The sequence below is a fragment of the Mixophyes fleayi genome, chromosome 5, assembly GCF_038048845.1.
Source record: "Mixophyes fleayi isolate aMixFle1 chromosome 5, aMixFle1.hap1, whole genome shotgun sequence".
In the NCBI taxonomy this organism is placed as follows: Eukaryota; Metazoa; Chordata; class Amphibia; order Anura; family Limnodynastidae; genus Mixophyes; species Mixophyes fleayi.
The window spans coordinates 117,706,553-117,734,460 of record NC_134406.1 but is presented as its reverse complement, the minus strand read 5'-3'; the positions used below and the strand labels follow the sequence as shown (position 1 = coordinate 117,734,460).

The 27,908-nt window shown below is 41.6% G+C and overlaps 1 protein-coding gene across 1 annotated transcript; it reads right to left on the bottom strand.

Moving 5' to 3' along the window:
* Positions 1 to 1,728: 1,728 nt before the first annotated feature.
* Positions 1,729 to 27,253, bottom strand: CFAP90 (cilia and flagella associated protein 90). Its single transcript, XM_075211300.1, has 3 exons — positions 27,014 to 27,253; positions 7,518 to 7,634; positions 1,729 to 2,191 (listed from the first exon to the last, which is right to left on the bottom strand). Exons 1-3 carry the CDS (start codon positions 27,164 to 27,166, stop codon positions 2,012 to 2,014), a joined length of 450 nt encoding a protein of 149 aa, XP_075067401.1. The 5' UTR covers positions 27,167 to 27,253; the 3' UTR covers positions 1,729 to 2,011.
* Positions 27,254 to 27,908: the final 655 nt, after the last annotated feature.

Here is a 27,908-nt window from a genome sequence, read left to right as displayed (position 1 = left end):
GGCTGCAGAGCCACTGCCATTCTTTCCAGCAAGATCTGAGCTGAAATAAGCATAAGGATTTATTTAGTTGTCTTTATGACAGGGAATCCCAGAAAAAAGCTTATGAAAAGGGTGACTAACTATCCCATAATTTGATGGAATAGAGAGACAAGGAAGCATTTTGGATACCACTCTGAGAGCTCATCCAGAGTGAAGACCTTAACCTGTGTAAGGCAGAGATTATAGTCCATTTAGTAGATCACACCCAGTATTGAGTTGAATATCCTGCTGTGCCTTAAGCCTGTGTTGTCAATGAAGTGGAGAAGAACCAATGCAATTGGTTGTATACTGCAGTTGTTATTTGAGAGATGAAAAAATTACTCATGCTGATCAAATTAAACAGAAGCTGAAGTGATTCAGGAGCTGAAGCATCTTTAAACTTATAAGGCCGGATACTTTATATACTATAGAGGTCCAGATTGTACCAGGATGAGCAACCATACTATTTGGGTCAATATGAGTGCTGTGGCTTTGTTATTGGGATAAAATGCTGTTTTTATATTACCAGGTAGGGCCTCAGAGAGTCTATTTTGTCTCCAGTAAGGGGGAAGATAGGGGCAAGTTCTAGAGTTTGGCTTGTTTTTGACAATTGTTATATCAAGAAAGTTTTTACAGATAACCAATTATAATATTTAGATTGTTGAGAGATCTAGCACTGAAGATTGAGAAAATGCATAGGACTCATAATATTAGGTCTTAGAGTTTTAGCATTGAGACTGTAATCACAAGGAGAATGGATGATAAATGTGAAATATGTTATCTATATTGCACTCATTATTTAGGGTGAGCCATGCCTGGGAAGATTAGATTAACAGACCGAATGTTGTTAATCTAATGAGGGACAGGTGTGACTTTCCTTAGGCTAAGCATCAGTAGTGGGCTGTGCCCAATAATAAAAAATATTCATAATACCACCCCAGGGAGGAGACTGAATGTATTTGGTTGGACCAGAGGATTCCTCAGTTTTTCGAGAGGTCGGGAAGTAGAGATGTAGAGAGAGGTGCAGGTATATGAATGTGCGTGTGTGTATGTGTGTTTGTGTGAGCAACACACAAGAGATGAAAGCAAAAAGGCTCAAGTTCAAGTTGTTCTGCCCTATCTGAGTTCTATGGCGTCAGTTTGAGTATGACTAGTGGCCGAGTCCAATTTCAATCAATCATTGTCATACTCAAACTGATGCCATAGAACTCAGATAGGGCAGAACAACTTGAACTTGAGCCTTTTGCTTCCATCTCTTGTGTGTTGCTCACACAAACACACATACAGTCTTTACTATGTCTAGTAGTCGACAGGTGAGCTGATAACGAACAGTACTGTTTTAGAGAGCTCGTCAGCCAATTCGGAGACTTGCGAGTGCTATGCAGACGTGCAGAGACATTGAGTACATTTATGGCCATGTAGTGATTTGGAGTGTGCCAAGACAGAAACTGACGACCCGTAGAGTGAGTAAGACTTTGAAGACAGGGTGTCTGTCTATAATAATATAACCCAAGTCATTTCATTGTCTGTTTGAAATCAAAGCACATAGGCCAATGGGTGCTTTGAAATTAAATCTACTATTATTAAAAACTATCCCTAAATGTTTTTGTTTTCAATATTGATGCATAAATATTGATACTTTTAGCAGCTTTTTTAGCATAAGAACTTTAAACTTAAAATCAAAATTTAGAAATTGATTTTATAGGCTTTTATTAATATTAGTATTTAAACAAGTCATAGACCGTGAATTGTAAGAAACAGCAATGTTTAACCACACAACTTTTTTTTAACAAATTTGAGACATATAATTATATAAATTAACAACTGTGCTTATTCAGCTGGGGAACTGTGTCCTGCATGAATCATGAATCAGTCAGTTAATCTCCAAAGAAAGCAAATAATGTAATATCTACAAATTGAAATTAAAACTATATATATGTATTTAGAACAAAAAGTAATATGCAATGCTCCAACCATCTGCTTCTCAATAGTCTCATGATGGAACTACAGAACCATAACTTTCCTCCACAGATTTACTCATTCCATTCTTGCGGTAGAATTCTAAGCGTATCAACCCAATCCTAACATGATCTCTAGTTACTTTGTCTACATGGTGCTGAAGATGTCTTCCATATTCTGAAGAGCTTAATACTGGTACAGGGCGAGATATTTCCTACAAAACAATATCAAAATTTGTTATGACAGAATGTTAAAGTTGCACCAATATACATAGCATAGATATTGTACATATAGAATCATTATCTGTACTTCCTTTTTACAATTTTATCATCAGCAGTTTTGCATACCCATAACTTTATTTAGATAAAATATACATCAATCTAATGGAAAAAAATATATACTTGACTTCATATACTTTCATAAAACAAAGCTGTATTTGTAGCTTTGCACCAGAGAGCCACAAAAAGTTATGTATTTTACACGCTTGGGTATATATAATGGGTTTATGTATATGGCTAATGCAAATCAATGGAAAAATGTGTTACCAAGATGCTGTGACAAAAACATATAATTATTCCTTAAATTAGGCTTAAGAAATTAAATGTTAGTCTAAAGAATTGCTATTTCTTTTTATAACTTTGAGTGTATTGGATAATTCATTATTGGGGAAAATTATGTTCTTCTCACCTTGAACCAGAATCACAAATGCTTTAAAAAACACAACATTTCCTTGGTGAGGAGAATATGCAGGAAAATTAACATCTTGTCTCAAACATGTAGTTTTTCTTGACTAGTATTATGCCATTTCCAATCAATAAGATACATCGAGTTTGACTGTAAACTCACAGATATCTGACTCTCTTGGTAGGTACATCATCTTTAGAGGCACCTTATATCAACATCCCATAACTCTGGATTCAGTATATGCCCCAAACATGAAGCAGGGAAACTTCTATGCAGCCTTTTCCAGCAGCTATCATCATATGCAGGAGGTATGATTATCATCGGAAGGGACTTTAATACAATAATAGACCCAATTTTGGATAGGTCCAGACAAACACATATATCTGTGGGCCATTCTGGGGAATCCAATAAACTAAAATCCCAACTGAAATCATTTAATTTGTATGATGCCCTACGAGTGTTATATCCGTCTTCCAGAGTTTACACGCATTATTCAGCACCTCATGACCTTTACTCAAGAATAGACTATTTTTTTTGTTGACCATTTGACAACCCAGAGATTGGGGGATGTACTGGTCCTCCCGGTGTCCTGGTCTGATCATGAAGCGGTCGAGCTGATTCTTCGCTTACCTCATTTCCCTCAGTCACGCCCCAAGTGCCGACTGGATGAATCTATACTTCTTAAGAAAGAACATATCACCCAGTTTTTCCAAGCTATCTCTGATTACATTTCCTATAATGCTTCCCCAGACATATTGCAATCTGTTCTTTGGGAAGCCCATAAGGCCACGATACGGGGTACGCTCATCAAATTGACAGCGCAACAGAGGCAGAAAGAAAGAGAGCGTATTCTGGAGCTTGAACAGCAGATACAATTAACTGCATCTCGCCACCAAACTAATCCTAAAAAACGCATATATTCCCAGCTTCTTTCTCTCAAAGGGCAATTAAATCAAATTTTATCAAAACAAGCAGCTAAAACCCTACTCTGGGTTCAGCAAAAATATTATGAAAAGGGAGATAAGGCTGATACGATCTTGGCCCGCAAACTCCGCGCCCGACGCACTCGAAACAGAATAATGTCAGTGAAAGATTCCGTGTGGCCCTTACTTTTTGGCCCCTTAAAAGATAGCGCAGTGCTTTAGGGATTACTACGCCTCACTATATAATTTGCGTCCTAAAATAGATCATCCAGCCCAGCTTAAAGCGAATATTAAGAGCTATCTTCATTCTTGCCCATTGCCTAAACTCACTAGAACTCAAATAGCATCCCTCAATGCAGATATTACATCAGAGGAAGTCTCTGATACTATAAAAACTTTAAAGCGTCAGTCTGCCCCAGGCCCAGATGGATTTTACGCAATTTATTACAAGAAATTCTCCCGCCAACTGGTCCCCATGCTCACGGGATTGTTTGGATCGATCTTGGAAGGAGGCAAATTTGATGGAGCCACCACCAGAGCAGGGATTGTGGTGATACCTAAGCCAGACAGAGACCCTGCTGAAGTGGGCAGTTACAGACCCATATCTCTTCTTAATGTGGATTTAAAGCTTTTTGCTAAAATACTAGCCAATAGATTGGGTCCTGTTCTCTCCTCATTGGTCCATCCCAATCAAGTGGGATTTGTTCCGGGAAGACAGGCCTCAGATAACACCAGAAGAGTAATAGATCTAATCCACTGGGCTAATCACACATCTCTCCCTGCTTTGGTGGTGGCTTTAGATGCTGAGAAAGCTTTTGATAGAGTGGCCTGGCCCTTCATGCAGCAAACCCTGGTGAGCATGGGGATCCAGGGAGCTTTTTGTAAGGGAATCTCCGCATTACACCATAACCCCACAGCCTCGGTCCTAGCTAATGGTCTCACCTCCTCTCCATTTAGTATAAATAATGGCACCCGCCAAGGTTGTCCTCTGTCTCCCCTACTTTTCGCCCTTGATATGGAACCTTTGGCAGCCAGGATTAGAAATAACCCAGACATCACAGGCATCCCCACGAGTACTAGAGAACATAAGATAGCATTATATGCTGATGATGTTATACTTACGCTCTCTAGGCCCCATATTTCCCTGCCCAACCTTTTTAATGAAATTACGTCCTATAGCTCACTCTCGAACTATAAAATAAATGCCGATAAATCGGAAATCTTAGACTTAAACACTCCTCAACACATTATCCAAACGCTTAAGTCTAACTTTAACTTTAGATGGCAACATAGTAAGATTAAATACTTGGGAGTCTATTTAACTAAAAACTATTCCTTATTATACGCAGCTAATTTTCCCAGACTCCTGAATACAATTAGAAATGACCTATCCCATTGGAATAAATTTCACATTTCATGAATTGGCCGTATGGCCTCTGTCAAAATGAATGTTCTTCCCAGGTTATTGTATTTATGGCAGACTCTCCCAATTCAGGTTCCTCTACATATCCTTAAACATCTGCAACAGATGATTTCCAAATTTGTATTGGCAGGTCGTAAGAGTACGAATGCGTATACTCTTCAAGCACCAGACTGCTGGTGGTCTAGGGCTCCCAAACATATTAAGGTATTATCAAGCTACACATATGTCTCAATGTATCCTTTGGCACTCACCCCCTCATAATAGAGTGTGGACTCACATTGAATCAGATATACTTCAATTATACTCCCCATACTCCTTGCTTTGTATCTCACCCCAACATAGAACAAGACGCCTAGCCCAACTACCCTCAGCCCGTTTCTCTGTTTCAATCTGGGACCAAGTGACTAGATCCTATAAAATGTTATCTGAATACCCGCTTCTTGTCCCGCTCTGGAACAATAAAAAATTTGAACCAGGCCTAGATCACAGAACGTTCCATCATTGGACCTCTCACAATCTGCTCTTTGCCAGGGATCTAGCCCCAATGAGGGTATTCCCTACATTTTCAGAATTGCACAATAGACTAGGATTTCCGCGAATATTTTTCTATCAATATCTGCAGCTTAGACATTTTTATCATTCCCTAAGAACTCCTCCCCCTTCGGATCGATGGTCGACCTTAGAGTCTCTATGTCGTTCATCTACCATTACTAGAGGTTTAATATCCACTGTTTACCAGCTAATTAATAGCTTTGGTCAGCCGAATAAAGAGCCGCACGAGTTGGCTTGGGAACGGGACACTGGGGAGACCCTGACACCAAAAGAATGGTCAAAGATAAGAAATAACATAGCTAAAACATAAATTTTGGTGAGAATAAAGGAAAATTCATGTAAAAATTATTACAGGTGGTATTTAGTCCCCTCCCATCTGCATACTATCTTTCCTGCTTCCAGTGATCGATGTTGGAGGGGTTGCGGACTGCGGGGTACCCTGTTGCATGTTTGGTGGAGTTGCCCTAGACTGCAGTCTTACTGGCAGCAAATTCATAAGCTGATTGAATCTGTGACCCAGGTTAAGAGGCCTGATTCCCCTCTGTACTCCCTTCTTCCCAGACGGCTCCCTGATGTCACCCGGCCCATATAAAACCTCATTGGCCATATGGTAAATGCAGCTAAATGTTTGATTGCAGCTCACTGGAAAGATACTGCCCCCCCCCCTCACTCTCAGCTACTATTAGCAAAATTTGGTCTATTTACAGAATGGAAAGCATTACAGGCGTCCTTAAAGATAAACCAGAGAATTTCCAAAATACAAGGTCTCCTTGGACGAGCCATTTCAATGCTGAACCCCCATTAACAACCATCTGACACCCATCCGCTCCCATAAACTATGATAGTTAGAGGCTTGGAACGTCTTATACTTTTAAATGATAGTCATAGACAGTCTGATTACACCTCCTTATAGCCAAGTTTGTCATTATTTTTCCTCTTCACCACTTGATACAGGGAACAAAAGGTGATAAACTCTTCTCCCCCCTCCCCCTCTTTTCTTCCTCAAATCCCCCTTCACCCATTGTTTGCGTTCCCCCTTCCCCCCAAGCAACAAAAATAAGAAAAACAACACTCTCGTTCCTTTACATTAACATGCCAATTTACTATGTACTGTTTCGAGTTTTCTTTTATGTGCATTTCTGTTACTTGAAGTGAAGTGTTTCACATATATGTCATATGATGTCTCACTTTCACGACTATGTTGTTTTGAAAAACTTTAATAAAAATTTACTTTTTAAAAAAAAAAAAGATACATAGAGTTTAAGAATATATTTTAAAATTTACTTGGTGACACAAAATTTAGAGTCAGATCACCGATACTTACAGTATTAACCAGAAAAGGAGCATGTGTTGTTTTGTATTCCTGGAAATAGACTGTAAACATCTTCAGCCTGTAATACTTGTTTAAAGTATTACAATATTTTGTAAGTTCAATACTTGTTTATTTTCATTCTGCCCAGAAGCTACACATGAAAAATGCTGTGCACAGTGCTATATAAAACTGTATAATCATTATTATTGTAAATATTTTTAAAATTATTATATATATTTTCTTGCACATTTCTTCACTGATTTGTTTTTTACATTTTACCAAAATGTCTTCAAATGTAAAAATAAGTAGCAACATCTATAGAATCAAACTAATGTATTAAAAATATTAGCTTGGAACCTCCATGTGTAGTATTGTAGTGTCCGAGGATCTCAGACTTGTACTAAATTCTATTTTTTCTTATTCAATTTAACTATTTACTTACTGACTGTCAGCATATTTATTAATGGTTGGCAACTGTATCCCTTAGATAGTTTCTAGCATGAAATCAATATAATTTTTTTGATCTCTGATCCCCATCAGTTGTTTTCAGATCTGATAGGGACTGATGATAAGCCTTTTTATTTTTAAATCTGGACAGTTTACAGGCTAAAATCAATTTTAGCAACCATAAAATAGTTATTAGTACCTCTGTATGAATATTCCAACTGTGATGCTTTGAATGGGTCCTGTCATCCCGATGTAGTTTTTCGTTATAACTTCGTGGCCTTTTGAATATGGAGTCATATGTTGGAATGCATTCTTCCTATTAATATTAACAAATATTTAAGAGATGCAAGTAACAAATAGAAATAAGTTTGAACAGCCAGAAATTGTCATTTTAAGTTTGACATATCTTGGCACCGAAGTAACATTACACATGGAACAAACATAAATATAAAAACAATTTGATCAATGTGATCTCTCGCTATACTAATATAATTTCTGAAGTATTGTTAAAGAAAGAATAGGAACATAGAATTTGTGTAATGTAAGTTGTGACATATCACAATTCTCAGGTATGTAAATAAAGTGAATCTAAAACTTTTAACTACTCTGTTTTTTCTTTACTGTAGATGAATACCTAATACTGTTTCCTGCCTGAGAAATGTGATTTATTTATTTTTACAGGCGCTGCAGGCAAACAATGTGTCTGACCTATATTTCTGTACTGCCATAATCTTCTGCTACTCTGCACAAATTAGAGTGGCTCTATTTTATACTCTATTTTATACTACAAAAAAAACCTCAAATGTATTTAATTATCAGTTTTTGATGTGTTATTAATTTAAATCACTAAACACATCTCACCCCCAACCTCTTCACATTACTAACAGCTGACTGACTGAATCACTCACACATTAATTCATTTTATCTCATACATCACTTCTCGTTAAGTCCATCCAAGTAAATCTCTCCATTGAAACACCTGCAAGGGTGTTAAAGCTGCTCAATTCTCTGGGCTTTGTAGTTTCTCAGCACTGGCAGAAAACAGAATATTGGTAAAGATGTGTGGCCATGCAGACAAGTACTTGCCGCTTCTTATTGATCCTCCTGCTCACATCCCCTCATCACCTATTTTAAAGAAGTCATGATCAAAGAGATTGGAGCTTATTTTTGATCTTCGTGCTCACACAGCACTCAGAGTCCATTTTAAAGTAGTAAACGTAAAAGATTTGTGGTGTCGCATGTTACAGAAATAGAGAAGCAGCAGGAAAAACTGTTGCAGCATATAGGGCCTGATTCATCAAGGTACACATTCTGAGCGCAATGTGCTTTTTTAAAAAAATGTATGTAAATTGGCTCTACATACTCCCGAATTCAACAAGGAGCGGATCTGAAGATACGTGCTACTACACCAGAAACTGCAGGATAGGTCCAATGCCTATGTGAAATATACATTTGCAACAGAACGCACAGAATAAAAAAACTATTGAATTAATGAAATCTGTTAATAATATAGGCATTAATGACGAACCAGTTAAAAACATGAAATAGCATGAATGCATTTTTACAGTTGCTCCTGACTACTAACACATGTGATACCATGCATACGAGATGGTCATCACTAGTACTCAGGATTTATACTAGTCCTGTAGCTGAAGCAAGAGATGCCCAAAACTTGATTCAGACATAGCTGCTTGTCCTCGAGTTTGGCACACCCGCACTATACACTGAAAAAGTTTAAGAATAACATCAAGGATGATAGTAAGAGGGATGTAAAATTTTAAATTACTTATTACTTCCACGATAGGGACCACATATTTAGCCATGTATGGACCCCCTGGCTCTATACAGAGAGCAAATCCCAGCCCTCCTCTTCTGCCCCTTGAACTTCTCCCCTATCCATGTTCGGGGAGAAGACCCCCTTCACGCAACCCCTTAACACCCAGAAGCTCGTCCTTTCTTAGGCACCTTATCAGTTCACCTACTGCAGGATGATAAGGATATCACCCTCTCTCTACTAGTCTTGGATTATCAGTTGTGGCAGCATGGAGTTTGTTGGAGAACACCAACAAGAAACACATGTTGATCAGATCTGAGTAGTGCTGCAACTATTCGTGTTCTGCTTAATTTCATAATTATAATATTTCTTTTTATTTACTATTTTTTCCCTGACTTAGTTATAGATACAAAGTCTTTGGACACCCAAATGATCACAGGGACACCCACAAAAGAGTGATGGACTTTTCTGTTGGGAAACCCACAGATTACGGACAACAGGCTTGTTTTAATTAGTGTTGACTGACAGACAGAATAATGGCATATCACTCCGATGTCAGAGCAGCCAGCTCAGGTACAGAAGCAGAATAAATACTAAGGTCAGAATCAGACAGCACAGGTGCAAAACACAATAACAATACAGAGGACCAGGGTAACAAGCAAACAAACCTAGTCAATCAAGTCAGATTGATATACAGTAACTCAAGGCAGAGTCACTTAAGTAGAGACATGCCGAAGGTGCAGGACTGCACTCGCACACAGAGAAACATTTGCATGAGTATGGAAAACACGAAGGGCGGGCTAGTGGGAATGATGTATTTCAGACTTGTGGATAGGAAAGTGACAGCACCCCTTGCCCTACTGGTGGATATCGAATGTCCTTTATTTGGTTCAGTAGGAAGAAAAACTTCTTGATTAGAAAAGGAGCATGAACATGGGATGCTTTTACCCAGGACATTTTTCCAGGCTATAGCCCCTCCAATCACCTAGATACCATAATTCAACTGTCTATTCCAGCTTCAATCCAACATCCAATCAGACACTATGAAAAACCATAGAGTTTACTCTACTCCCACCTATACTACTTTTTTCTCAGCGGTGCAGTTTTCCCGCTAGATTATCGGCTCTCATAAGCAAGATCCTCCCTACTGTTTTGTTTTCATTTCTGTATTTATGTTTTTATCTTGTATATCACTGTCTTATGAATGCTCTGTTTCCAAACTGTCCGGTGCTGTGGAGTACTGTAGCACTTTAAATCAATGATAATAATAATTAAAAATTTTAGTAATAAAGTTTCTGAATTAATTAATACCTTCAAGCGAGTCATGTAGCAGTTAATTAAATGATGGGTGAATTCCACATGGGATATTGAAACAAACACAGGTAACAACTATCTGAACAAAATGGAAATTCTATGCACTTTGGGGTGTAAAACTAACCTAAGTAGCAACAGAGGCCCAATGCATACCTCTCAAAATTTAGACATGCAAAATTGTGACAAAAAAGCCTTGCCACCAATACGATAAGAATTGGGGAATTTTTGCCAAAACTTCATCTATTTTTGTGTAAGCACCACCCCTTCATAAGTCCGCAAATCAGAGCTTTCCTGTCAAATTCAGGATAATAAAGGGGATGACAATGGTACAATATAAAGTCTACAGCTTTGCACAGCACAACCCTATTTTAAATGTCCCTTACTGTGGTTTATATTAGAGATGGGTGGGCTCAGCTTCTTGAAAAATGAACCCACCTGAATAATGGGGTTCCGAGTACCGAGCCGAGTCAGCTCGGTACTCTCGCGCCTATTCGGATTCCAAAACAAGGCAAAACGTCATCGTGACGTCGTCAAATCTCGCGAGTTTTTGAATCTATAAATACCGCCCTCCAAAGCGATCTAGCGCCATTTGAGAGAGGGACAGAGAAGGGGTAGGACAGAGTATAGAGCAGTTTGGTAGGCAAAGTGATAGAAGAGAAAGAGGAGGGTGGTAGCAGTGTTAGAGAAAGCTCCATTGCTGAATTTCTCATTGCTGAAATCCTAATATACCAGTCATTGCACTCTTTTTTTCTGAATTTGCCCTACAAAGTGTAGGGTCTGATATACACCCTTATAAAAGAGCTGAATTTCTCAGTGCTGGAATCCTAAAATACCAGTCATTGCACTCTTTTTTTCTGAATTTGCACTACAAAGTGTAGGGTCAATACCTACAACTTCAACATTTATATAACTCTATCCAACGTACAGTCACTAATATACATCTAACCTCTCCTTTGGTCTCGTTTTGTGATCTTCGCTCCTCTTCTCAGGGCTTGATTTCCACATTCTACCGCCTTATGGTAAAATAGAATTGGCCCCCTAAGGATTCTCACAAGCTCAATTGGGAGGAGGACATGGGGGAGACGGTCCCTCACGGGGAATGAGTTAAGATTCGCCTGAACCTCTCAAAGATGTCACACGCCAGACTCCCGCTGTCTCCCCGGGAGCCGGCGCCTGTGTCCGCTAACCCTGGAGGTCTCCTCCACCAGGATCCCTCCTATTAAGTAAAAGTCACTTACCTGGGTCCACGCCGCTGCAACCATCCAGCGCTGTCTCTCCCCTTCTACCGTTCGGCGCTCAGTGGTTCTGCGCATGCGCAGAACTGTCTAGCTGTTTTCTGTGCTCTCACTGCCCTTTATTGGCTGCCTAATAGGAACTGCACTATATGTACCCCCTCTGACCAGAACTCAATGCTGGTTCTTTCAGTCAGTCCCTGACTCTAGTATTGGATACAGCTCCTGTGTTTTTGCTCTCCTCCGAGTTTCCAAGCTGCTATCTCTCCGGGAAAACCACCTCTAGGTGGCTACGCTACCGAAGTTCCGGTCAGCACCTCCAAGTGGCAACTTTATTCTATTTCTGCAAACCAGCTTCCGAGTGACTACGTTGCAGTACTTCCCTGCTATTTCCACTCCCAAGTGGCAACGTTGCTGAACATTCTGGCTAATCACCGGTATCAAGTGGCAAGTCTATTCCTAACTGATTCTACGCTCCTCTGTTATGGTTCACTGGGAACTTGCTTAGGGGACCGCGACCTGCAAGTGGAATCCGCAGAAGCCCATATTCCCTTGCGGGAATCACTGGTGAACACCTTTCACTTGTTAGACTCCGCGCCCCTAGCGAGAGTAACGCCCATCCCAGCTGAACTACCAGGATCCGGTTGAAAACCCTCTGGTAAACGTGACACTAAGAACCAGCCATGTCAGATCCTGATAGAGAACCTTCCGCCAAGGATATGCTTCAACACTTGGTTGGAAGAGTGGAGCGCCAAGATGCAGTTCAGATGCAACTTTTACAATGTCTGCAAACTCTGGCTACCCGTTTAGACGCACTACAGGTAAGGTTCTGCCTCAGCCGGCTGTTCAACCACAACCACAAGCAGCTGAGGGTCCTCCTGCAGCCGCTTCCTCTCTGCATTTGCCTACTCCCTTCAAATTCGATGATGACCCTAACTCTTGCCGTGGTTTTTTAAATCAATGCTCCATCCAATTCGAGTTATTACCTCAGAATTTTCCTACCTCCAGGTCAAAAGTGGCTTACATGGTCTCACTCCTATCCGGCCAAGCCCTAGCATGGGCCTCTCCTCTTTGGGAGCGTAATGACGAAATCCTCAACGATGTTACAGCCTTCACCTCAGCATTCCGGAGGATTTTTGACGAACCAGGACGAGTGACATCCGCTGCTACAAGCATCCTAAGACTCCGTCAAAATTCTCGTTCTGTGGCTCAATACGTTATTGAGTTTCGGACTCTATCCTCCGAACTCCAGTGGAATGATGAGGCGCTTGTCACTGCCTTTTGGCAAGGGCTGTCAGAGAAAATCAAGGATGCCCTTTCGTCTCAAGAATTGCCTCCCACTTTAGATGCCCTAATTTCTCTCTGCAACCGGGTAGATCTTCGGCTTCGGGAAAGATCGTCCGAGAAAGACCTTCCTAGATGTGCTACCCTTCGACTAGCTCCTCGCTTTCAGCCGCCCACATCTACAGATGAGCCTATGCAACTGGGGCGCTCCTGTTTAACTCCGGATGAAAGGGAGAGAAGGATGAAAAATAAATTATGCCTATATTGTGGAGATTCTGGTCACCTCCTGGCTTCTTGTACCCGGCGTTCGGGAAACGACAGACCCTAGCCTGCACTGGAGAGATTTCTTTTCCAGACCTAACCTGTTCTTTTCCTGTCACCTTACATCTACTTTCAGGGCCCAGGTTGTCCAAGGTCTTGTTGGATTCAGGAGCATCTGGGAACTTTATGTCACAATCGCTTGTAACACAACTTGCGCTGCCCACTGTTGCACTGAGGAGGCCCATGGCCACTACTGGCATCGATGGTTCCCGTCTCCCTAACGGCAGTATTCTTAGACGAACCAAACCTATCTCCATGCAAGTTGGGGCCCTCCACTGGGAAAAAATTTCCTTTCTCGTCCTGCCACTGACCATCAGCCCAATCATCCTTGGATTACCATGGCTCCATCTACAGTCACCCCATCTGGATTGGCCTTCATCACAAATCACCGCGTGGGGCCCAGCATGCTCTCACCAATGCCTGACACCGGTCAAGCCTCTCGGCTTCACGCAAATTCCAGAACCCACTACTGTTATCCTACTGCACCAGTATTCTTCGTTTTTGGATGTCTTCTCTAAAGTCTCTTCCGAGCGTCTACCACCCCACCGACCTTGGGATTGTCCCATCGATCTCCTTCCGGGGAAAACTCCTCCTCGAGGCCGAGTATATCCGCTCTCACTACCTGAGACAGAGGCTACTACACGTTACATCAAGGAAAATCTGCAACGCGGGTTCATTAGACCTTCCTCATCACCTGCCGGAGCCGGGTTTTTCTTTGTGAAGAAAAAAGATGGAGCTCTCCGTTCTTGTATCGACTACAGAGGCTTGAACACCATCACTATTAAAAACCGCTACCCTATTCCATTGATCACCGAGCTCTTCGATCGCATTAAGGGTGCAAGGATCTTCACTAAACTCTATCTCCGCGAAGCATACAACCTGATTCGGATTCGCTCTGGGGATTAGTGGAAGACGGCTTTTAATACACGGGACGGCCATTACGAATACCTAGTAATGCCATTCGGCCTATGCAACGCTCCTGCCATTTTTCAAAGCTTTATTAATGAAATCTTCCGTGATCTGCTATATTCCTACGTAGTGGTATATCTAGACGACATCCTAATATTCTCCAGAGACCTTTCCTCTCATTGCCTACATGTGGCTGAGGTTCTTTGCACATTACGCACCAACCGTTTATTCTGCAAGTTGGAAAAATGCATTTTCGCGGCATCTAAATTGCCTTTCCTGGGCTATTTAGTTTCTGGATCAGGTCTACAAATGGATCCTGGGAAAGTTCGTTCTATAATCGACTGGCCCCAACCTACCACACTCAAAGCCATTTAACGTTTCCTGGGTTTCTCCAATTATTATAGACGGTTTATTGCTAGTTACTCCTCTATTGTGGCACCTCTGATAGCTCTTACCCGAAAAGGAGCGACACCGCAAATTTGGTTCATAGAAGCGTTAGAAGCTTTCCACTCTCTCAAAAGAGCCTTTTCCTCGGCACCTATCCTCCCGCAACCCGATGTTTCTCTTCCTTTTTTCCTAGAAGTGGATGCATCCTCCGCCGGTGTGGGGGCAGTTCTTTCTCAAAAAAACACTCAAGGCAGGTTCCATCCATGTGCGTTCTTCTCCCGCAAATTCCTGCCAGCAGAGAGTAATTACGCCATCGGGGACAAAGAACTTCTGGCCATGAAGTTGGCCCTAAGTGATTGGCACTACCTTCTGGAGGGGGCTCGTCATCCAGTTACGATCTTCACGGATCATAAAAACCTACTCTATCTCCAGACAGCCCAATGCCTGAATCCACGTCAAGCCTGCTGGTTGCTTTTCTTTACCAGATTTGATCTGTGGGTCACTTTCAAACCCGGAATCAAAAATAAGAAGGCGGATGCATTATCTCGGGCTTTGCCAGGAAGTTTGGGATCAGACACTTTGCCAGAATGTCCTATCTTGGACTCTAAGGGCTAGATTTACTAAGCTGCGTGTTTGAAAAAGTGGGGATGTTGCCTATAGCAACCAATCAGATTCTAGCTGTCATTTTGTAGAAGGTACTAAATAAATGAAAGCTAGAATCTGATTGGTTGCTATAGGCAACAGCCCCACTTTTTCAAACACGCAGCTTAGTAAATCTAGCCCTAAATGTCTAAAATTAATTTCAACAACTCCAGCTCCTATTCCCCCTCAGGGGAAATCATTCGTTCCTCCTCATTTACGGAAGAGTCTCCTACACTGGCCCCATGCTTCACGATTTGCAGGTCATCTTGGCTCCCGTAAGACGCCAGAATTACTCTCTCGACAGTACTGGTGGCCCAATTTCCACTCCAAAGTTAAAGATTTTTTGGCTGCCTGTCCTACCTGTGCTCAAAACAAAACCCCCCGCCAAGTCCCACAGGGGCTACTCCACCCTCTTCCACTACCTACCAAACCGTGGACTCTTATTAGCATGGATTTTATCACTGACTTACCTCCAGCTAATAAATTCAATACCATCTGGGTCATTGTGGACCGCTTCTCTAAAATGGCACACTTCGTTCCACTCATAGGTCTTCCGTCCTCAGCATGTCTGGCTCAACATTTCATAAAGGAAATTTTCCAATTACATGGCTGTCCCGCTGAAATTGTCTCGGATCGTGGGGTACAATTTGTCTCGAAATTATTATTATTATTATTATCTTTTATTTGTTAGGCGCCACAAGGTTTCCACAGCACCGCACATAGTACAAACAGTAGACTATACAGGGTATAACAGTACAGAACAATAAACAAAAAGTACCAATACTTCAGAAACTCCAGGCAGGCATAAGCAATAGACACGGAGCAGAAGAACAGGTAAGGAGACAGGAGGGAAGAGGGCCCTGCTCATACGAGCTTACATCCTAAGCTCGTAATTCTGGAGGTCCCTTTGTCATCTTCTGGGTATCCGTCTGAAATTCTCTTCCGTGTATCATCCCCAGACCAACGGCCAGACGGAAAGGAAAAACCAAGATCTTGAAACGTGTCTCAGGATATTTTCCTCAGCCAACCAGAGTAATTGGGTGGATTTATTACCCTGGGCGGAATTTGTTCACAACAATTCCTTTCACGAATCCACATCATCCACTCCCTTCTCCGTGGTATTTGGGGACCATCCTCGCATGCCGCAATTTTCAGCCCTCCCTCCCACCCAAGTGCCAGCAGTTAACACCCTTCGGCAGGACTTTCTATCCATCTGGTCTCGAGTTCGGAAGGCTCTTAAGAAATCCTCTACTCGCTACAAGTTAGCGGCAGATAAAAATCGCAGAGCTGTTCCTCTGTTGAAGATTGGCGACAAGGTATGGTTATCTACAAAGAATATTCGTCTTAAAATGCCCTGTATGAAGCTGGCTCCTCGCTACATTGGTCCTTATAGGATCATTCAAGTAATCAGTCCTGTTTGTTTTAAGTTACGGCTACCATCCACTCTGCGTATTGCTAATGCCTTTCATATTTCCCTATTGAGACCTCTCATCATTAATCGATTCACGGTGCCCGTTACATCTACTACTCCTCTTTCCCTCCAACAAACTGACGAATTCGAGATCTGCCATATTCTGGATTCCAAAAGTTCTAGAGGAACAATCAAGTATCTAGTTGACTGAAAAGGGTACGGTCCCAAAGAGCGCTCCTGGGTACGGGCTGCAAACATCTGTGCTCCTCTTCTGCTGAAAAAATTTCATTCCAGATTTCCGAAGAAACCAGGTCCTAGGTGTTCAGTGCCCACCTCTAAAGGGGGAGGTACTGTCACACGCCGGACTCCCGCTGTGTCCCCGGGAGCCGGCATCTGTGTCCGCTGACCCCGGAGGTCTCTTCCACCAGGATCCCTCCTATTAAGTAAAAGTCACTTACCTGGGTCCACGCCGCTGCAACCATCCAGCGCTGTCTCTCCCCTTCTTCCGTTCGGCGCTCAGTGGTTCTGCGCATGCGCAGAACTGTCTAGCTGTTTTCTGTGCTCTCACTGCCCTCTATTGGCTGCCTAATATGAACTGCACTATATCTACCCCCTCTGACCAGAACTCAATGCTGGTTCTTTCAGTCAGTCCCTGACTCTAGTATTGGATACAGCTCCTGTGTTTTTGCTCTCCTCCGAGTTTCCAAGCTGCTATCTCTCCGGGAAAACCACCTCTAGGTGGCTACGCTACCGAAGTTCCGGTCAGCACCTCCAGGTGTCAACTTTATTCTATTTCTGCAAACCAGCTTCCGAGTGACTATGTTGCAGTACTTCCCTGCTATTTCCACTCCCAAGTGGCAACGTTGCTGAACATTCCGGCTAATCATCGGTATCAAGTGGCAAGTCTATTCCTAACTGATTCTACGCTCCCTCTATTATGGTTCACTGGGAACTTCCTTAGGGGACCGCGACCTGCAAGTGGAAGCCGCAAAAGCCCATATTCCCTTGCGGGAATCACTGGTGAACACCTTTCACTTGTTAGACTCCGCGCCCCTAACGTCAATCTCGGCTGAACTACCAGGATCCGGTTGAAAACCCTCTGGTAAACGTGACAAAAGACCTCTATTTGCGTTAAGATAAACTAAAACAGTCGCAAGATCTTCTACCGTTGGTACTTTGTGCATCACATGATATATCCAAGCTCCTCATCACTCCTCAATCGTCATTGAACTCTTTTTTTCTGAATTTGCACTACAAATTGTAGGGTCTGATATACACCCTTATAGAAGAGCTGAATTTCTCAGTGCTGAAATCCTATTATACCAGTCATTGCACTCTTTTTTTCTGAATTTGCACTACAAAGAGTAGGATGTTATCAAAATGGATTCACAGCAGTACACAGATGAGCAGCAGCAGCAAGCAGCTGCTGCCACCAGTCCTGATGGTAGTTATCCCTGTACGTCATCTGGTAAAGCTTATGTAAAAGTACATAGTCTTTTGAAGTCAAGGAAAAAAACAAATAAAAAAACACCTTTTACCGTATTGCAGAGAAAAAGAGCTGTAATCCAGGAAAAGTTAACCACCGATAAAAAAAAATTTGCCAACAAGGCATTCTACACACGCAGTGACAAAGAAAGAATGAGGGCTTCGCCTTTCTCTATGAGTGCGAGATCTAAAAATGTTACTGAGGCTTCTTCTTGTAAGGTCACTCTTGACCAAGCAAGAACAAGTAATTCTGAGTCCAAAAGTGGTGCACAAATACTGTTACGTGTGAAAGCCAAGCTGGAAGAAAACAGTAAGCCATAGAGGAAAATGAATGCTCAGAATCTGAAATGACACCAATCCCTGAGGAGAGTCCATCCACGAGTGGTATGTGTAATCGTGACCATTCTGATAATGTATTCATAAAGAAGGGCCCTTTCAGCATTTCTGCTGATGTGTGCCTGAACAGCCCGAGTGTAGCCGGTGATACACCAATTGAGGATGCCACTTTGGAATTGGAAGAGGATGAGGGGGATATTTGTGTAGCCGACAAGGGCGCTAATGAGAATGTTGATGAGGATGAGGTTGTTTGTGTAAGTCCCGCACCAGTGGAATCAGTTCTGGCACGTGATAAAAAGAAGGCCATTGTCATGCCTGGACATAAGACCAAAAAAAACACTTCTTATGTGTGGAAATATTTCTACCCAAATCCTGATAACAGTTGTCTAACCATTTGTAGTGTATGTAAAGCCACAGTCAGTCGAGGGAGGGACCTTAACCATCTAGGAACCTCATCCATGTTACGCCATTTGATGCGAGTTCATGGCAAGGTGTTGGGAAAGCTGAAAGTTATGGTAAATAAATAACAACAAGCAGTCCATCATCAGCTAGTGCCCTTCTCTCACCTACATCCCGACGCCTGCAAGATACACCCACAACACCGTCCTCATCAAAATCCTCAGTAGCGATCGGAGATAGTCCTGCAACCAAGTTGGTAAGGCTCGATGACTCCTGCACTATTCTTGATTCCTCTGAAGAGTACTTGAGCGTTAGTCCCACTGCTGCTACTGTTGCTGCTGCTGGGGGTGAATCTTCCTCCCATAAGCAGCCCAAGAAGAAGACCACTAGTACTTTACAACAATTAACTGTGAAACAATCTTTTGCTAGAGGAAGCAAGTATGACAGCAGTCACCCAGTTGCAAAGTGGATCACAGACGCCATGGCGACTATGCTAGTGTTAGATCTGCGTCCAATATCCAGTATAACGCAGCTGGTTTTTCACAGTTAATTGATGTTTTGTGTCCCCGTTACAAAATTCCATCGCGACACCATTTTTCAAGAAAAGGTATTCCTCAACTGTACCAGAACGTTCGTAAATATGTACTAATTGGGCTCAAAAATGTTATTCTACCCACTGCACACTTAACCACAGATATGTAGACAAGTGGAAGTGGGCAAACAAAAGATTATATGACTGTGACAGCCCACTGGGTTGGTCATTCGTCTTCACAAGCACGAACAGCAGTAGCATGTACACCACTAGGTAACATTTCTCACAGGCAGGCTACTATTTGTATCACCGGCTTCACTAACAGGCATACAGCTGATAATTTGTTACGAAAACTAAGGGATGTCATTGATACATGGGTTATGCCACTTGGACTCTCCCCAGGATATGTTATTTCTGATAACGTCAACAATATTGTGCGAGCATTACAGCTGGGTGAATTCCATCACATTCCCTGTTTTGCTCACACAATAAACTTGGTGGTGCAGAGCTTCTTGAAAAATAGCCGTGAGGTGCAGGAGATGCTTTCGGTGGCCCATAAAATTTCGGGACATTTCGCCATTCAGCCACAGCATGTAGGACATTGCAGCAGCTCCAAAAACAAATTAATTTGCCCTGCCACCAACCTAAGCAAGAGGTGTTAACAAGTTGTAATTCCACCCTGTACATGCTTCAGAGGATGGAGGAACAGCACAAAGCCATAGACGCATATTGCACAAGCCATTACATTGGGAAAGGAGGGAGAATGTATTTCAGTCTTCTACAGTGGTGAATCCTTTCAGTGCTGTGCAAGGTGCTGAAGCCATTTGAAGTTGTGACATGTGAAGTAAGATCAGACTCTGCTAGCTTGAGCCAAGTCATTCCCTTAATTCGACTTTTGGAAAAGCAGCTTGACAAACTGAAGGAGGAGATGAAAGAAAGCAATTCCGCAAAGTATGTTGTCCTTGTAGTTCAAGTACCTAATTCGCTTCACAATGATCCAAGAGTTATTAAAATCTTGAAGTCGGATAACTATGTTTTGGCGACTGTGCTTGATCCTAGATTTAAGACCTACATCGATTCTTTGCTTCCAAATGACCGAGATCTGAAAAGATGCAAGGAGCTCTTGATCAGCAAGTTGACTGCTGAACTGGTCCTTGGCTTGATTACGTCTCCTCCTTCAGTCTCTTAGGCAGCTGCTGCTCGTTAGAAATTGCACTTTCCAAAGAGAAGCAGGGATGGCGCAGGGAAGTTTCCCTTTACAAGGCAGCGCCGCTTTAAATTTAAGCGCTGAAGACGCTGAACTCGCCGGAGTTGAAGAATCCGGAGGTTCATACATTTACCACCTGGTCTGGTTCAAAATATTTTGCTAAAAAAAGTGTGACCTCGGCCATTTTCAAGAATTCTTTAAAATCGAAATGTCAGACAGTCCCTTTCCATACTGGGAGGAAAAATGAACCATTTGGAAACCCATGTACAAACTTGCTTTGCAATACCTAAGCTGCCCACCCTCCAGTGTGTACTCAGAAAGAGTTTTCAGCACAGCCGGGAACCTTGTCAATGATCGATGTAGGAGGTTACTTCCTAAAAATGTGGAAAAGATGATATTCATCAAAATGAACTACATCTTCCACGAGGAAGGCCTTTACCAGCAAATACATCCAAGTACTGGCACTTCTCTAATGGCGGATTCCAGCGGAGATGAATTAATAGTCTGTGATGATGATGTACACACTGATGAGGGTGAGGATGATGCTGAAGATGATGACAACAACATATTGACAATGTAGAATTCATTTGACAGCACTGTTGGTCTAACCTGCCTTTAGGGCATTGATAGCTGGTTTAGTGGGGGCCCAAACAAACCAAGCACTTCAGCCACAAAAGTGGCAGCCCTTGTCGCTGAAATGCTTGGTTTGTCTGGTGTCCGGGTGGGCTCCTCTGAACACAAAATATCTCTATATGCAGATTATATCCTTTTGTCAGTCACAAACCTCCTTATATCACTTCCAAACTTACTCAAGGACATCTCCATTTTTGGCACTCTTTCCAATTATAAAATCAATGCCTCCAAATCAGAAATTCTAGACCTTAACATCACCTCTACTCTGCTCACAACCCTCAAAACCAGCTTCAATTTTAGATGGCAGCCCCACAAACTAAAATATCTTGGGATCTACCTCACTTGCTCCTATGATCAGCTGTACGCGGCAAACTTCCCCTCTTTATTTTCAGCCATTAAGACTGACCTGTTAAAGTGGGACAAACTCATTATCTCCTGGACGGGTAGAATAAACTCCCTTAAAATGAACATTCTTCCTCGACTTTTATACCTGTTTCAGACCTTACCCCTCAAAGTCCCCGCTAACTCCTTTAAACTCCTTCAACAAATGGCTACTAAATTTGTTTGGTCAGCTAGGAAGCCCAGGATTCGTATGCAGACTCTCCATAAATCAATCCAAGAAGGAGGTCTGGTAGTTCCCCACTTTCTAAAATATTATCGTGCTACCCATCTCACCCAGTGTGTTATCTTTCACTCTCCTCCGGGACAGAGAGTTTGGGTTGATATTGAAGCCGCTCTCACAGACACTACCTCACCCTCCTTGCTTCTTTGGCTTAAACCTCAGCATCGGCCTCCTCCCTCATGTCTCCCCCTCCACTAGCATTCTTACTTGCTTCCTGGTCTCATACAGTCTCCTCATATAACCTAGCTCCTAACTCATGGCGCATGACGCCTCTTTGGAATAATCCCGCCTTTCATCCAATGGACGCGGTGTGGCATCAACTTCCTCTCCGACATCATGCCGCTACAATTCGTTCACTCTTTTGCTGATATCCAAGCGTGCTTTCGTATCCCCTCGTCCTGCTTCTTCCAATACCTACAACGTCGACATTTATATAACTCTATGTGACGTACAGTCACTGATATACATCTAACCTTTCCTTTGGTCTCCTTTTGTGATCTTCGCTCCTCTTCTCAGGGCTTGATTTCCACATTCTACCGTCTTATGGTAAAATACAATTACCCCCCTAAGGATTCTGACAAGCTCAAATGGGAGGAGGACATGGGGGAGACGGTCCCTCAAGGGGAATGGGTTAAGATTCGCCTGAACCTCTCGAAGACCTCTATTTGCGTTAACATAAATGAAAACAGTCGCAAGATCTTCTACCATTGGTACTTGGTGCCTCACCATCTTCACATGATATATCCAAGCTCCTCATCGCTATGTTGGCGTCAATGTGGTCGAGAGGGTACCCTGTCTCATATATGGTGGCACTATCCACAACTACTTCCTTTCTGGAAGTTGGTCCATCGGTTAATCTCCAGTATCACTCAGATTTCTCTTCCTCCATCTCTTTCTTATTCCTTACTCCCGCGCTCTATTCCCAAGATATCAAAATCATTGCAGAAACTTATCACACACTTACTTTGTGCTGCTATTGTTATTGCTATTGCCAAATTGCCCTTTTTTGGAAAAACCCGAGTCCTCCTTCCTTGCCCTTGGTTATCAACCACATTTGGCAAGTCTATCATATGGAGTATATGACTAGCATTCTCCACCACACTCCTGTCCAATTCGATTAGGTCTGGAGTCCTTGGACTGAGTATCACGGAGCCTCCCATCCTCTTGCATTTTAAGGCCTTTGAGCCCTAACTACCAATCTTTAGCCTTGTCATGGTTCACCATCCTCTCCTTACTTTTCTACCCATCGCTTTTGCTAGTGATTTCCCCTGTCCCTCTTACTCCTTTTCCTTTCCTCTCTCTTTTCCCTTCCTCCAACTCTCCCTAAATTTGCTTTTATATTTTCATATCAATAACAATACGCTACTTATAATATGTGGAAACCTTTTTGCAGTTCTGTTTTACCTGTATTGTTTGTTTCCCTCATTGGCTGTATTGTAAAACTCAATAAAATATCTTTAAAGAAAAAAAAAAGAATTGCTTGGCTTGTTAAAGTGTGCATGTCCTTTGCAAGATCCAACATATGGGTGGGTGAGTGGGTGGGAGGGCCCAAGGACAATTCCATCTTGCACCATTAATCTTTCCTGGCACTGATGTGTGTTTCTGCCATTACTCTAACAACCCCATTGTTAGCTTGTTTAGGGAGGGCCATGTTTGACTTGCACTTCAGCCACAAAAGTGGCACTCCTTGTGGATGAACTGCTTGGCTTGATCAATTGTACATGCTACCTCTCGTAATTGTGGGTGACATTGTTATCTTGTTTATTGAGGGCCGAAACAAAATAAGCACTTTCGCCACTAAGTTCCACTCCTTGTGGATGAACTGCTTGGCTTGATCAATTGTACATGCTACCTCTCCTAAAATTGAATGGAAATCACTGGAAATTAGTGCTAGTGAGGTTAATAAATTTGTAGGTACAAAATAATACCGAAATTATGTGATTTTACCACAAAAAATTAAATTTAGTAAAAAATAGCTAAACAAAACCAAAACCAAAACACGCAAGGGCGGTTTTGGCAAAACCAAAACCCGAAGCTAATCCAGATCCAAAACCAAAACCAAAACACGGGGGTCAGTGAGCTTCTCTAGTTTATATAAGCATTACCTTACCAAAGCTAATTGAAATTACTGAACGTGCCTGAACCTTCATTTTAATGCAGAAACGCAATTCTAATATTAACATCTATTTAAACTTGGGGCAAATGCAGGATTTCTAGAGCATGGCTTCCACGCTACAAATACAAGGTGACCATGTCCAGCATGCAACGAATGTGGCTATCATATTAGACAGTGCTAGACTTCTCTCCAACTAGTCCCATCACTTCAAATACACACGCAATGCTGTATGAACTCCTGTTAGGTGCAGGCTGTTTGCTCTTCACGAGCAGTGCAGTGTGAAGCAGGGCACACCCCCATGGGACTGCATCATCAGAATGAGGACAGTTGGCAGACTGTCTTGCTTACTCCTACCTGTTCTTGTAGCTTTCACTACCTGTTGCTGGAACATGTCTTAAGCTCAGTAGCTTCTTGTCAGACTCTTAGGGGTAAATGTATCAAGCAGTGTATTCTGCAAGTTGCCGATATTCGGCGACTTAGCAGGGGAAATTTAAAACGGCAATGTCTTTCAAGGCAAGTTTTGAATATTGGCAACTTGCAGAATCCGCTGCTTAATACATTTACCTCTTGGAATGCTCTGGAACTGTTTGGAAAAATGGCAATGAGTGAATACTCTGGTCCTCCCTCTTCTACCCAGCCCCAACAATAAATCAAAAGTACCCATGTTTAATAATTAAGCCTCTCTACCTTCAGCCAGCACCAATATAAAATTAATAGCATTTATATTTTAAAACACTTAACCTATTTCCCCTTAATCAGCTCTGACATTAAGTTTATAGCATTCACATTTGATAAATAGACATATTTACACCCAACCTGCCCAGACATTAAATTAATAGTATTCACATTTTTGTAAATACACCTCACAAACATTAAATAATTAGTGGGGATTTTCTATGTTCTGCAACAGAGGAGGAGAAGTTACCTTCTATATAACAGAAGGACCCTAACAAAAATACCAGTTTCTAGGGGATTTTGTTCCAAATGAGCATCTTTATTCCACATTACAAAGTATGCAATATTTTATTAGTCTCCATATAGTAGTATCTAATGTACTACTATAGTTGCACTTTCTTGGTTTCTTTTTTTTCCATTTTACTAAGGAGCCTCTGTTGTTTAAGTACCATCTTTTAGTCATTGTTGAAATGTGTCAATTGTGATGCCATGAGCACAGTATTTGGGACTTCTCTTAACTTTTTTTTATTAAATAATAGTTAAGTATTCCCATTTAAGAAAACTTAGCCCCAAATTCAATTAATTGCCCCAAATCACACCAACATTAAATTAATAGTCCATTCACCCAATCTTAACCCTATTATTAAATTTAAAAGTTCCCCCATCATAAAAAATATCCCCCACCATTACCCTACCAATAAATTATAAGCTCCCATCCACCATTAAATGATTACCCCCACCCTCATACTACCATGAAATTAATAGCTCATACCCTCAACCACATAATATTAAGAGCTACCCACCACCCTCTACATTTACATTAAAAGCCATTTTCCTCCCTTCCTCACACTTACATTAGAAGCCCCTTCCTCTTTCCATGACATATTAAAATCACCCTACTGTCACTCCTAGATGAAAAGCCCTCAACACCCACACTTATATTAAACCATTGTTTTAGGGGTGACCCATTAACAACTCGGTCCTGAATTTGAGGGAGCAGCATCAGCACCAAAGAAGTGCACTGGGGTGCAGATTTCTCTGGTTTCAGTTCTTTTGGTCCAATTGTGTATTATGGAAAACTTAAAAACAGTCAAATCCGTGAATGCTTTTATGACAAGCAAGTAGCTTCCATGTCTTAGAATTATCTTGATAAAGATTATGGCATAATAGGCTAAAAGGTTGTCAGTGGTAGGACTAGTATTAAATGTCAGGTGAACATTTCTGAGCAGATTTCACATGTCAGCATGTAGTTGCTTGAGTTTGCTACAAGATGTCAGTAGAGGATTACAATTTGAAAGTCAATATTGTAGCTTGTAGAATGAAAGGATGTGTGGCTATCAAATAGGAGAAGAATGGTGGCAGAAGAGGGCTACTGTTCTATACAGGATATGGTCCTGCTGCCAGTGCCTGTCTGGGGCCACAATTACCGGAACTCAAGGCCACGGTTTCGGAGCCTAGCAAGGCCGAGCTTACGGCCTCTCAGAATTGTGTATCCACTGGCAATATACATAGTGGTGGGCTCAGGGGAGCTTCAAATAGGGACTAATGAATCAAGAAGACCCCGATGTTAAAGGGTATAATAGTGATTTGTACTCTAACATATTGCACTTATTAGTGGATGATGAAGGCACAATGACAGCATAGATGTGTCCACACATGCAGATACATCTATGCATGTAGCAATCACAAAATGTTTGTCTACATTGTATTAGTATGTATCCAAGTTATTGTAGTCAGCCATCCTCCTGTAAGTGATTAGACTTATGTCCCATGGTTTTTAAAAGCTGCATTACCACCTAGGAAAGTATTTTCTTAAGTTGGTTCCTTCCCTTAGTCAGAACCCCATTTCTCTCACAGCCCTGACAGAAAATAGAGTTGGGGTGGAAGGGGGTGAATGGGAGGATTTATTGCAAGCTACAATCCAAAGTTTGATTCTTCAACTCACACACCCTTTTCGTGACTTTTTACTGTTGGTTAACAAAATTAATGTGACATTCAGAGCCCTCAGAAAAATGGCATGTAGCAGCCCCCAGTGCTCTGGCAACCTTGAAATATTTTTCTACGTGGTTATGCTACTTTGAAAAAAGATTACTTTTTACAAGTATAAATATATAATAAATAACAAAACATAGATTTAAGCATTTAAATGCGATACCAGTAGCAAGCAAATGCTCACCAAGGGGATTGGCATTCTATGGGACTCCTAACATGCCAAAAATGATTCTTTCTAATTGTTTGCTGTACAGCAAGCTTAAATAACAAAGTGCATTTCAGTTAAAAGACAATCCCAGTCAATTTTTAAAAAATGATAAAGGAAGCACAATTCGCTAATTGGGATGAATGCTAAATATGGAGCAGCAATCCCAGCAATGAATGTCAACAGATCTGAAGTTACATTAGCCGAACTGTCAATTACCTTACACTGCTGATAGAAATAACTCATCCTCTTAGGGTTTTTTCTCTCCACTGGTACTTGAGAAAATGCAGACAGAGAGGAGAGATGTGGCTGACTACACTTCTTTGTTAAATATTCAGCCTTGAAGTTATCATTTTCTTCTTTTACTTCCATATTTTGTTTGTAGGATCAACCACAAATGTGTATAAAACCTATTCTGTATCTCACTGCCTTCTTTCCTTTGCTGCTAAACCTAGTTTAGTGTTTCTTGGTTGCTAGGATTCCAAACACAACAGACTCAGATCTCACAAAGGGTCACTCAGAATGTTGTATGGTTATTAAAACAATCAACTGAATTTTGTTTAGCTGTTTTATTCACTGTAAAAGTCTATCTGCAATGCAAATATCTTTCTTTTCTTGTATTACTATATTATGGTCATTACATAAAAAAAAAAAAAAGCAATGTATCTGTAGTTTTAAATACATAAATTAATAGTGAATAAAACTGTATCTATTGCCCATATGAATTATAGTCAGCAAAATACTATCTTTGAATGTACTTGGAGGTGAAATCTTGAATTTAACCCAATACTCTTTAATAAGATTTATAGATAAACCTTTGAAATACATTTTGTCTCATACAAAGATATTAACAAAATTATGAATCAAATTATTTTGATATTGGAAAGACATATGCCAGAGTTTGGCCAAACCTGTACTTTTTAGGGTACACTCTGCATGGAAATAGAAATGCATTTTATGGATATGTAACGCCCCCTGCGGGGAAAGACAGGGACAGACGCAACAGAAAAGAACTCACCTTGTAAACGATGGTCACCTCCAGTCCGCTTCCGATTTCCCAGCTGCGATCTAATCCCAGCAGATCCGCAGCCGCAGTCACCTCCAATCACGTCCC

What these genes read in the sequence shown, in the direction of transcription:
- CFAP90 (XM_075211300.1), bottom strand. Translation starts at nt 27,166, where the DNA reads ATGGAAGTAAAAGAAGAAAATGATAACTTCAAGGCTGAATATTTAACA. An exon ending in ATTTCTATCAGCAGTGTAAG is followed by an intron (nt 7,635 to 27,013) that starts GTAATTGACAGT and finishes TAATATTAATAG; the next exon opens with GAAGAATGCATTCCAACATA. An exon ending in GTTGGAATATTCATACAGAG is followed by an intron (nt 2,192 to 7,517) that starts GTACTAATAACT and finishes ATTGTTTTGTAG; the next exon opens with GAAATATCTCGCCCTGTACC.